The sequence below is a fragment of the Genypterus blacodes genome, unplaced genomic scaffold, assembly GCF_046128005.1.
Source record: "Genypterus blacodes isolate CSIRO-AG114 ecotype Tasmania unplaced genomic scaffold, CSIRO-AGI_Gbla_v1 ptg000026l_1, whole genome shotgun sequence".
NCBI classification, from domain to species: domain Eukaryota; kingdom Metazoa; phylum Chordata; class Actinopteri; order Ophidiiformes; family Ophidiidae; genus Genypterus; species Genypterus blacodes.
Window position 1 is genome coordinate 1,305,857 of NW_027466839.1, and position 12,443 is coordinate 1,318,299.

At 42.3% G+C, this 12,443-nt stretch overlaps 1 protein-coding gene and 1 long non-coding RNA gene across 5 annotated transcripts in view; one reads left to right on the forward strand and one right to left on the reverse strand.

The window, feature by feature from the left end:
* LOC142993005 (uncharacterized) overlaps window positions 1-12,443 on the reverse strand; it is a 130,804-nt gene that overhangs the window by 88,585 nt on the left and 29,776 nt on the right. The window lies entirely within an intron of this gene.
* The window catches only part of pax2b (paired box 2b), a 29,424-nt gene that overhangs the window by 13,450 nt on the left and 3,531 nt on the right, over window positions 1-12,443 (forward strand). For 3 of the 4 annotated variants that reach the window (XM_076143598.1, XM_076143595.1, XM_076143596.1), the window contains 2 exons: window positions 1,208-1,383; window positions 3,985-4,099. In XM_076143598.1, coding sequence (XP_075999713.1) covers window positions 1,208-1,383; window positions 3,985-4,099 — 291 coding nt within the window. Of the gene's footprint in view, window positions 1-1,207; window positions 1,384-2,252; window positions 2,254-3,984; window positions 4,100-12,443 lie in introns of all 4 variants that reach the window. The other variant, XM_076143597.1, reaches the window with a different exon arrangement.

The following is a 12,443-nucleotide window of genomic DNA, read 5'->3' on the forward strand; positions in this document are numbered from 1 at the left end:
TCAGTGGGAGCAATGTCATTGGTCAGAGGTGTGTTTGAAAGTTTCCACCTCCCAAAGTCTTGTGTTTGTGGCTTAGGTTATTATGAATTTGATGGTGTTTACGAGAACTCCAGACTGTGTGACAGGCTGCAGCACATCCGTCAGATGGCGTGTGTGTGTGTGTGTGTGTGTGACTCCCTAAATCACTCTCACTTTTGAGTGTCCCACAATTTTACTAAATATCAAACAAGCAGTCACTCATTTGCATCTTGCTCCATTTTCACAACTCTTAGGTGCATTGGGACTGAAAAAATCTATATGAAAATTATACGGACATACCGGTTTTTCTTTTCAAATTCGGGTATTTTTCTTGGAAATTGTACCAAAAGAAATTATATATTCAGAATCAGAATTTAGGGGTTATTTTCTGCTATGATATGCGATATTGGGATCTAAACAGGGGGGGAACCAAAGCAACGTCACACTGAAAGCCCCAAAAAAGGCTCAGGCAGGCCCTGGGTAGAGTGGCGAGGTGAGGGGGCGGGGGGGTGAGGTGATCTGTAAAAGGGTTTAAGGCATCACAGCGAAAACGACAACAGGAAACACCAAAGTACCCCCCTCCCTCCCCCCCACAACAGTTGGGTAGTCAGGTTTCCCGTGTTTGGATAGCTCGTCCCTGCGACAGATGATTGAACTCGACTGTACAATTTGATTTCAGCCTCTTGTCCTCGGCCGCTTGTTGCCAAATGGAACCACAGAGAGAATGAGATTGTCGGGAAGGGAAATTGTGCTTTTAAAACACAGCTCTTGATTTCGGCGAGGGTGGAGGGATGGCGATGGCGAGGAAAACCCTCTGCCTAGAATGAAAAGGCGCTGTAATGGGCTCGCTGCGGCTTTCATTAGTATACGTGTTTGCCACAACATGTATATGCTTGCAGGTGATGGTAATCCATCAATTACCACAGGGCTTTCACATCATGATGGTGGTAATGCTGTGATGGGGGGATGCAGGGGGAAACTACACTGTAGCCAGTGGCTCACCACAGCCATTAAGATGTGTTGGGGGGAAAAAAAACTGGAATCTGCACTGCGTTCCTATCCATCCTGCTCAGATCCCCACAGTGCTGCTAAAGAAAAAAGACATGAGGAGAATACAAAGTACAGAGCTTGAAGTAAAGACCGGCTTGCAGGGGTCAGGATCTCGCATTGTTGCTTTTTCTTCTTGTAGATGGTTCAGATGGTTCTGGTCCAAACAGTGATTCTCAGGGTAGTGTGGAGAGTTTACGGAAACACCTGAGGGCAGACGCCTTCACTCAGCAGCAGCTGGAAGCTTTGGACCGGGTCTTTGAACGCCCCTCGTACCCCGACGTCTTCCCCACATCGGAGCATATCAAACCGGAACAGGTCAGTGCAACGTTTACCGCTCTCCAAACCCTTTCTGCTGAAATACTCACTTTTGTCACAAACACTACGAGAAGAAAGCTAATTAAACAAACGGGGTGAAGTGCAGTAATTCCACCGGATTACAACCCAATATGTATAATGCTGCAGGGATCACCGGGAAAACACCCACACACTATTGATTTTGTGATGAAAAAACACATTCCTTGTATGCCCTATAATTGAGAATAACAGTAAGGCAACATGAAATTAATCAATACTGAGATTTTTCTTCATTTGCGCTGTGTTATTCAACTGCTGTTTCTTTCCCTTGTTGTTTCTGTGTCACACTCTGTGGTGGCCTTAAAAAAAAAAAAAAAAAGACGCTTGAAATGAATATGTGAAACGCAAGCGCTGCAAATTCTGCAAATAAACGTTAAACAAAAAACGGGATCGCCACGATTTCATGTGAGAATAAAAGCACACTCACCCCCGTCTATCCATCATCATTTCCAAAAAATTAAGAGGCTTTTGGAGAATAACCACCCCACACACCGACGCAGCAGTCAGAAACACTCTTCTTATTAAAAGCTCTGGGCTTATTACAATGGATAACCTTTATTTACTTTCATTATACTATTAAACAACAAGAGACTATTAATTTCTCCCGCGAAACTACAAGTCGGACCCATAAAACAAAAGCAGTCGCCCTAATTGAGTTCATTTTAATTTCTCTCCAATCGGGGCGAATTACGCAGGTGATAAATCAGCGGGACAGGCCTCACCTCCAGAAGAGGGCCTAATTTGCAGCTAATTACAAAACTGATTTCTACTGGAAGATCAATACTAAAACGAATTGGAAATGACTTGCAATCACAAAGAGCGTCAGAGAGGGTATTAAAGAGGCAGAGGGAAAAGGGTAAGACACAAAAAAAAGGGGGCGAGTGAGGGGGGAGAAAAAATAGAGAAGGCCAGGAACAGTCCAGAAAAATCAGCTTTAATTTAATGCAATATTAATCAGAGCTCTTTTTCCCTTTCATGGCTCCCTCACTTCTTTCTCTCCTCTGGAAAATGTGGCCCTATTAGCCAGTGTCTGGGTTCTGTAGCGAGGCATTAAAAAGCCATTCTGGAGATGCAAAACTCAATGGATGCACCCCTCCCACACTTCTGCTAGCCATTTGGTCATCCTTTTCAAATCTATCTTTTCAGCTCCCCCACCAAACCCCCCCCCGCACCCGCCACCCTGCCCTTTATCTGCATGATAAAACGTCTGTTTGGCGTCTGAGGCCGTCAAGAATAGAGGAAAACATCCGACATTGTGCCAGTGAACAGTTGTAGCAGACAATTAGAGTTTATCGGTGATAGTGGCAGACAAGAGTGGGGTCACAGGCGTCCCCTGTGGGAGAGCGGCCCACTGAGCCGCGCTCGGCTTTGGACAAACATTGTCAACACCGAGACTCCGGAAGTCTCATCTCATTAAAAAAAAAAAAAAACCCCGCTAACATCTGCCATGAGTGTCTCTGGCTGCTTTTTACAAAGGAATGGGACGCAAAGAAACGCATCTGTTTACAGCCGAGCACTGAACTAGAAGACATTTTGATATGCATTTGCATTCTAAAATGGGAATTAGCGTCTACAATGCAAAAAGAACGACAACAAATCACAAGTAGACAGTCCGATTGTTACAATATCAAAATCTAATCACAACAAAACACAATCTGATCCCAAAACTACAAAGAAAGACTTTGATGTCGGCCTGTTAAGCTTCATGCAGCCAAGACTTTAAACCATAAACAGCACTTCTGCATGTCATGTTGCCAGATTACCAGATTTCATCAATTCTTTCAAGAAATTCAGACTTTCAGAACTCAACAACAAACTAATTGATTTAAGAATTCTTCAGCTTGATCAGTTTCTTGACATCCATATGTTTCACAATAGATGTGAGATATCAATATTTCAAATTTAGCCCACTTTCAGACTTGTTTCTAACTATGTCTAACTGGAAAATTACAGATAGACTTAATTGATTTTTATTCATACTTTATTGAAAGTGGTGTCAAGATCATTTTTATTTCATTGGATAACAAAAAAATAAGACTGAATCCTCTTGAGGCTTTCCTGACTTTGTGTGTTGGCATTATGAACAGTTACTGACGACAAAAAGGCACGAGCTGTACAAGTGATCCCAGTCAAAGGTGACATGTAATGACATTTAAAGGTGGTTTAGACGCCAAATTAAAAGCCAAAAAGGTGGAGAGTGTCTCTTGACACAGGCCACATGGTGAGCCTGGAACAAAGCACAAGTGCTTTCTCCCTTGGCTGATCAGGAGAAGGACTGCAGCGAAGCACAAAGGGCCAGCTGACGCCTCGGCTTTTCACTCATCTCAAAATCCCACTTCCCTTTTCAGACAATACCAAAATACATTCATGATATGCTTGAACTACCACCCTGCAGCTTGAACACACACACAAAGACGCGCACCAACTCACACACAATGCTCTCATACAAATTTATACTCGCACAGGCCCTAAGTGGAGCGCTTCATGGAGGAGGAGGAGAAGGGAGGATTTTCCATCTAGGTATTGTTTGGTTGTGTAATGATTCAACTGTCCTTTTCCCAGGCTAATGAGTACTCACTCCCTGCCCTGAATTCCAGCCTGGACGAAGTCAAGCCCAGTTTATCCTCTAGCGCCAACCCAGACCTGGGCCCCAGCGTGTCGCAAAGCTACCCTGTAGGTAAGATCAAGTGCCATACAGTACGCCATTATGCTGCCAAGCCACAGCTTCAGCTGAGGGGATTACTGTTTGGAGTCATGTAGAAACCTTAAAGGAGAGACTAAAGGTGGCAGTTTTTAATAAGGCGTGTTTTATGACGGGTTTATAAGATGTAACTCACTAGTTAATCATTAGGGATGACTACTAAAGTGTAAGAAGAATAATCACTATTCTGAAATTCTTGTCTCATTAAGTTAAACTTCAGCACTGAGGCATTTTTGCTGCTTTTTAAAGGAAAAATAGCAAATAACATAAATATCAGGAGAATACAAGAGATTCATTTGCATATTGTTGCATTAACTAGGAAAGTTTGATATTTTACAGCCTGGAAAATGAACATAATTCTGACTTTCCAACATTATGGCTTATTAGAAAATGATAATTAAGATATAAAAATGGATTAGCATCATTTATATCTGCAACGACCATGACTTACATGAGAAAAGCAACACCAACACTTTTTAGAAATGGCTTACCAGTGCAAGACAAAGCGAATTATACTGGAGTTATAAAGCGTCCAAGAGGCTTTTTCCACAATCTGGCAACCCCAACGTCTAACAAGGGTTTGTACACAAGGACATGGCTCTTTTAAGACACTTGTAACTCAGAAAAACAAGTAATTAATACAATTAAGCAACTATTAGTCATATTTATGTGTATTTATCTAAAAGCTTATTTAACCTATACTGTACTTGCATCTTATAAACCCTTTTTAAAGCGTGCCTCATTAGAAAGTGGTGCCAGAGCTCAACCAGAGAGGCACAATGTACAATTTACCTGGCTTTCATCAAAAATAAAAAAAGTAAACCAAAAAAAAAAGAAAGAAAAGTGTGAGGACTTCTTGACTCGGGGAGCTGAATCGGTGGTTACGACGACGTGATAAAAGCTGCGGCGTTTCGCAGCTGTCGTCCATCTGAGTTTTTTTGCTGAGCAAGCAGCGGTGATAAGAGAGGGGCTGACCGAGCTGTTCACTCACTGCCGGACAAGGACCTTAGGTGTCAGCACATCACAACTACGACTGTGTATCACTGCAAGGTCTCGCAAGAGCCACCAGGACTGTGACTGCTTGTTGCCCGCCCGCCCGCCTTTTGCCTTGCCTTGCCTTTGCCTTGCCTGCCTGCTGTTGTGATTTGTTCTCGGCGCGTGTGCTCGGGTAATGCGCCTTGGTAAATACGCTTTGGCGCTCCTGCCACCTAACTCTAATACTATGATCATTTATTTCACCCTCCTCTCTCCCTCACTCTCCTTCCCTCTCTCATCCTCTCCTTGTCACAGTTAATGACTGCCTGGCTAATTGAAATATTGTTTCATTGTTGCCGTGTTATTACCGAGAAGAAGGTTAAGTTTACTGAAAGTTTACGATTACTGTCGGGGGCTTGAGATTAATATACAGAGCTTTTATTAAAATTCATATAATTATGCAGCAGCCATCAAAGGCAACGAGTTCTGCGTGGGGGAGGACAGGGTGATTGAAAATTGCGGCGGCCCCCTTCTCAAATGATAGCCAAGCAGTCTTATGAGAAAAGAAAGGGCCCTTTTCTCATTAATATGTGGGAGGCAGATTTCCCCTGTAAGGCAGACCTCGTGAGAAGAAAGGTGTGTGTTTGTCCTTTGTGCGCTGATGGCCCTATGAAAGCGGGCCTGGTTCTGCTAGTTGACTGCAGGCAGGTGGCTTTGTTTGCACCTGGGATATTTTAGATGGTGCATGTCTCTGCAGACAGGGCCTCCGAAGGGTCTCCTTACCGCCTTAATACGCTGCATACAGGTGCAAAGAAAAGGGTTTGGAGTGATAGGAACACACGGGCAAAACAGGAATTCTTATTGTAAAGATAAATAATCATGTTTAGGATCATATACCCTGGATTATTTGATTTGTAGCTAAATAACTGGACTTAATGCCCTTATTTACACCTTGCATTAAAAAGTGTTGTTCATGCATTTTGATTGGATTTGTGCATCGTGGGGGGTTGCTTCATTATAAAAGACAGGCTGATACCTTCTGATGCCTCCCCATGGTGATGAATTTGACCAAATGTCATACGAGTTCACACTGGGGAGGGGCGAGTGGGCGGAGCTCAATGTGAGATTCGGACCAATTACAACCAGGGGCAGGTATTAGAACTAGAAAAGACAAAAGTGAACACAAATTATCAAAAAAAAAAGCCCAAAATCATCTCATCTTGTGCCTTGAAAGACGTATCTCTGCACTGAAAGTTCTACCAATGTTTCCTCTATGCTCCGTGGATGAATTTCTTTCTTTTTTATTTGATAACGAATATCCTCTTTGCCCGTCTTGCATCCCTGTTCACATTCCAAATGCAAGCAAACCACAACTCGTGATTCAAAATAACTTGGGAGCTGGTGGGAGGATGAGGCAGGATTCAGATCAGAATGAGTTCTGCATTAACATACATTTTCCTTATTGTGCATACCATATTATTTTAATGTAAGGTGGAAATGGGGCCTCACTCTAACTTGTTCATTTTGTGACTAGAAAACAGTGTGAAACTTACATTTTTACTGCAAATATCTATCATTTTGCCCAATTGAAGACAGATTTTGCCTGTTAATGAGTCCGATTGTTGAAATATGACAGAATGAGGAGAATTGCTGCACTCGATCAGTTGTTGTCTGTCACGTTCACTTTCGATGCCTTGGTTGATCTTGACCTTGGGTTGATAGAAATTGCAATGTTTTGATAAAATAAGTTCGATGATCTCCGAATTAGAAAAGAATATTTTGAGGAACAGAAGTTTCATTGCTTATATGAAGCTAAACATGCTTATATACGATCACATGGCGTTTTGTTGGCGAGTGGATATGATTCTAGTACGAAGAAATACGTCGGTTGCTTCCAGTTGGGGATTTTCTTGCGGTGTATATGTGTGTGTGTTTGTCAGTATGACTGCGTGTTTGCATATGAGAAACCACAACACTTGTTTTTGCATTAATAAATAAGAGTTTTAATTATAGTTTCTCCATTGCACTCCTCATGCCCTTTGCATTGCTACATCTCATCGGAGACGGAGGCAAAGCATTACAGAGGTCAAACTAACGGAACAAACATCGCTTTGACTTCCACTTGGTAATTAGTATTTGGTTAGTGGCTCTTCTGCTTGGTTTTCCCTCAGTGCCTGTGTGGATAATGGGTGATATTCAGGTGTGTGGTCTCTCTAATGGCTGAGTATTACAGTTTACTTGCAAGCGATAAGCCTACCAGAGGAATTTTAAGCCGTGCAAAAAGTAGTAAATTATCTACAGCATTTAGGCTGAGATCCAATTTCAAATTAATTGAGCCTTTACGGGGGAAAGAACTGGAGATTATGTTCATCCTTAAAATGTTTTCTAACGCCAATTAAAACGCCTGCAGTTATTGATCTTGTTGATTTTATGTCCCGGAATTTGCATAATCTATTAAAAATGAATGATTCATGAAGTGCTCATTGCCAGAGATCGGGATTCTCAACCGACTGAAAGAGTGGAGTGATAGAAATCTTTTGTGTCCTCTGCTTATCCTATTAAGGCTCAAAAGTACCTGCAAAGCAGACTCAAATAAGAAAGGGATTTAAGGGCATTGTGCACATCATCGAAATTCAGAGGCAAGAAGCCACTTCCATTAAAACTCCCCTCCCCTCCACATTAACGCTGTATTACCTACTAAATAGTCCCTCTTACCCCATAAAAACACCAAAGGGTTCCATGAATATGTGGATAGGACAATTGCATATTGTGAGGTAATTTCTATTGTTGATATGGGAAGTAATTTCTTTGATGAATTCCCTTTCGAGAGATGGATTTCATCTCTACTGCTTCTTATTCTTGTTCAGTGGAACTGCTTAAAATTCAGCCAGTGTGAGCCATGGCTGCATTTCTGAATAGTAGAAGGAGGAGCTCTGAACTTTTTGTGTATTTTTTGAGAAATAAATGGAGAGATGGCTTCGATACGGCCAATTGTCCACTATTTCTATACAGAGTTTCTGTATTTCCTGAAATTAGTCAGCCCACCTGTTTTGGGGGGCGATAGTGCTTCAGATTTAAGAGCCGCCGTTGATCGCGGGCGCAGATTCCCTCGAGCATTCAGTGGGAGTTTTACACATCTCTGCTGAGTGACTGCATACTGAGGGCTCTTTAAACATATTCCCTGCTGAGCCTGTTAATGGGACTCTCCAAAGGCTTAAAGTCCCAGAGTCAATGACACTTCCCTTCAAGCAGCTGCTTCTGTAAAACTCCTCTGCTCTTTATCCCCCCTGTTATTCATATGAAACAGACACCACCAAGTCAAACTCCCTCACTTAACCCGCTGGAATCCAAAGTCTAGAAAACTTTTGAGTCGACACAAGAAACTAAAAAGTTGCTGACTTGCTACTTGTAAATAAAATAATAATAATTGGGATTCCAGAAAGATTGATTATATGAGGAGAAAAGAAGTAGTCTAAGAAAAGGTGATATTGGTGAATATTCAACCAACAAAAATAGAAAGAAACAAATTTGAAAAAACACCAAAACATTCACTCTGGGTTTGGTCACAACTTTAACCCGGTTGAGGGATTACAAACCCCTGGAAACTTTAGGACGGCTTGTGTTCTCTGAGGTTGAGCCACCCAGGCGACGAGGCGACCTGCCGTTGTTCACTGAGCAGCAAGCAACAATCAGACAGTGAAGCAGCACATCGGTGATGTGTGGCCTCGTGACAAACCGCTCGCCCGGCTTCCCACAGGGGGAAACTCGGGCCTACGCTCTGAAATTAATGCTTATTTCATCTTCACAAAACCAAACTAACCTTTGAGCACACATTTGATAATGAATGACTTTCAGCCGGTGTTTGGGGAATTAAAGCAATTTGGCTCTCCAAACATTCTTTACTTAGTTGTAATTAATTAGGGTGCTGAGATTTTTTGGCTTGTGATAAATTGCCCCATTCTGCATATAGCCTAGAAAATGGAGGTCAAAGATTTTTGGTTGTTGTTGTAGCAAACATGAAGGTGTCCCTGTCATGCTAAATTTAATACTCTTGCAAGCAAAAGAGTCATTCACAAATGACTTTGTTCCTGTGCCAAATAAAGAGAAGGTCACCCTGATTTTCTGTTTGTGTTTTAAGAAACGGCGTTGATGTTAATGCAAAGGACGCACATTATGTTTCCTGTCACGTTGGAATGGCTTGAGATGAAACCCATGAATCTTATCGCAGTGTAATAAAGTGTTGACAACAAAAGGTAAATCACAATATTACTGTCAGTGGCGGAGTTTGCTGCAAAAGTTTGTATCCAATCGAGTCATTTATGTCAATTATTAAGTCTTTTAAAACTCCCTTTTTTTAAAACAAGTAATTAAGTCTGAATTCTAATTACTTCAAACATTTTCCAGGATCAAGTCTTCATTCTAATGCAGCGGTTTGCCCTAATCTGCCTCGTTCCAGTCTCATTACTCGAAAATACTTAGAAGATTATTTCATATGTTGGATAAATAGGAATGACGTTGAAGCTGTCACTGCAGGCCTTTAATTGCATCCACTTCACTTCAGAAACTATAGCCTTAGTTTGTGAATGGTTTGTTGTTAAAGGGCTGAACGGTGTAAACACAGGTATCACATCCAGGCCACTTAAAGATGAGAGGAGAGGGGGGGAGGATAAGATGCTAGAACTGGATTAGCAGGTACAGAGAATGAATGGATGGATGGTATTGAACATCAAAGCCTGCTCTGTTCTGCTGCTCGGTCTTATTTACAATGCAAGTAAATCTACAAAAATAAGAGTAAAAGAATCTGTAAAAATCTGATCGTTCAAGCAGAGAATATTGTAATCCCAGATCACTGACACATCTTCCAGGCACATCTGAAATTACCATAAAATCTTTGAATTGATTTGCTCGGGGAAGGAAAAAGAGGGCAGAGGAAAATAAATAGTTTGATTTGCTGGCATTCCATCTGAGGGGACCGTCAGCGGAAGCAGACAATATGAAGAATCCATCTTTTAATGAGAATCTGGACACTCATCTCTGCTGTAAAAAGCAACAAAGGCAAGCATGCAGCTAATGAGGCTATCATTACTGCATAGAGAGCCGCCCCAGCCAGTGCCTCTGTGAGAGAAAGAGGCCTTTTAAAGCAAGCGCACATAAAGCAACAGTCACTGGGCTGCTGCCAGTCAGAGGAACTGCATACTGGAATACACAAGCGCACGATTCAGAAGACATCGCTTTTGTTTGCTTTTCTCGTGGCTTCATTATCACAATCAAGCCAGAAAAGATTGAATTTAATGGCAAAAACTCCTCATGCATACGCTCACTTGTAATGGGGAATATAATGTGATAAAATGTTTAAAATGTAATGTAGACTCAAATACGTCTGAAAACAGAATTCACAAAAATTGGAGTTGCTGGTCTTTTACCTTTTGTCTTTATTTGCATATTGGCTAATAAATATGAATGTCAATGTTAAGCCAAATCCCCAAATGAAAAAAATCCCTAAAATGATCTTTAACATGTGAATTATTGTCACAGATACTACTGATTTCATGTGTTTACGTCATTTACTTCCTTTATTTACATCCAAACTTGTTGATTGTATTCCTATTAACACCACCATCCGATCAAAACTGGCATAAATCTTAATCGATGTATTCAGCTTGAATTGTAGTACGGACAGAAATTGAAGTATAATGTGGCATAGAAATGAATGAAAGTACTTTAATCGTGTTTATTTCTTATAATTGCAGTACTTTCTTCAGAGTTAGAGCTTTCTGGAACCACTCAAGGTTAATATAAGGGTTAATTTCAAATAGATGTATGTGAGAAATGCTTTTTAGTCGCACTGAAACCTGGTACGCGTGCCTGCAAAGTAGTTAATCAAGAGATACGGGTAGTTACTGTTAGAAGTCCAAGACAGATTCGCCTGCAGAACTGTAGCTGCTGCTGTTATAATAGAGAAAAAAAAGATTGGGTCATTTTATGCTGCGATAATTCTTTGATAGCTATGACTATCTACACACACACACACACACACACACACACACACCCAGACAAAGGCCCCCGCCCCAGCTGGACCCCCCACCTACAGTACTCCCACGGCTCCCTTTGACTTATGTGCACTGGCTTGTGGCTAACTAATTCTTATTATAAATGAAAGGTCCGGCATGACCTCACTCTGCTCTGTAAAGCTCTTAACTGTGCAGCCCTCCAGTCTCAACACTCGACACAACTTACCAGACCTGAACACAATGTACACAATGCAGCCGCCGCGCTCAGATTTGACAATAATGGCGAGCGGTTGTTCGGTACGCAGCGAGTCTTAATCGTTTCTTTGTCGTATGACGACAATGGAAATGTTCATTTTCGTCCCCTGTATTTTCAAAATAAAAGGGGACGATCCGCAGGCCACTGGTTTTATTGGGACGCAGGAGTGGAAGCTCTTCATCCTTTCCTACAAAGCTGACATTTTTGGGGATGCGTGGTCTTTACGAGACGGCGACAATTTCTAGACATTGATTGAACCCTTGAAAATAACCCACTTGCACTGTGGATTTTTCTCTTTTATGTGTGTGTGTCTACTACTATGCCTGTGTGTCCATACATGTGCATACTGGTGTCTGTCTGTCTCTCTCTCTCTCTCTCTCTTTCCTTCCTGCAAAAGAAACCATCATCCCTCCGTCATCACTTTGCATTAAGCAGGAGCCGTTTCAGGCCTCCGCAGCGCTCTTCACCCCCACCCCCCCCTCTTCTGTCTCCCCCCTCCTCCCCTCCTCCCCTCCTCCCCTCCTCCCTGGTGGGCCTCGGTCCTGTGGCCCTCCAGGCCTATCATGCTACCAGTCATTTCATACCCAAGCCCCTGTGGCCTCCATTACAACCAGTATGCTTGCCAGCTTGTACTAGCAGGTACCTCTGTACCCAAAGGGCTTGTTCCCTCACCCTCAATTTGGCTAATAAGTGCGCTTGTGATAGAAGTACATGCAGAATGTGGAATTCTATTCAAATGGGAACCTAATAACTTAAGTTTTCCTCTTTCTTTTGTTAGTAACGGCAAAGGCAAAAACATGAATAACTGCGAGATAGATGCCTCGCTAACTCAGCTCTGTGTCTTGTGGTGTTATGGTGCATTATAGCCACTAGATCCTCATTAGAGCCCCATTGCGAGATGATTTTCCCTTTGAGTACAAGTGGCCCTCGCTGCTCACAATATGGCAGGGGCCCTCTTCCACCCCGGCCCTCTCCAGATTGGGGTTACATGTGGTAATCCAAACATCCCGGTGGCTGGGGAGGACACCCAGCTGTCACTCCCAATTATAGAGCTGAATATGGAGCATCTGCACCCTGT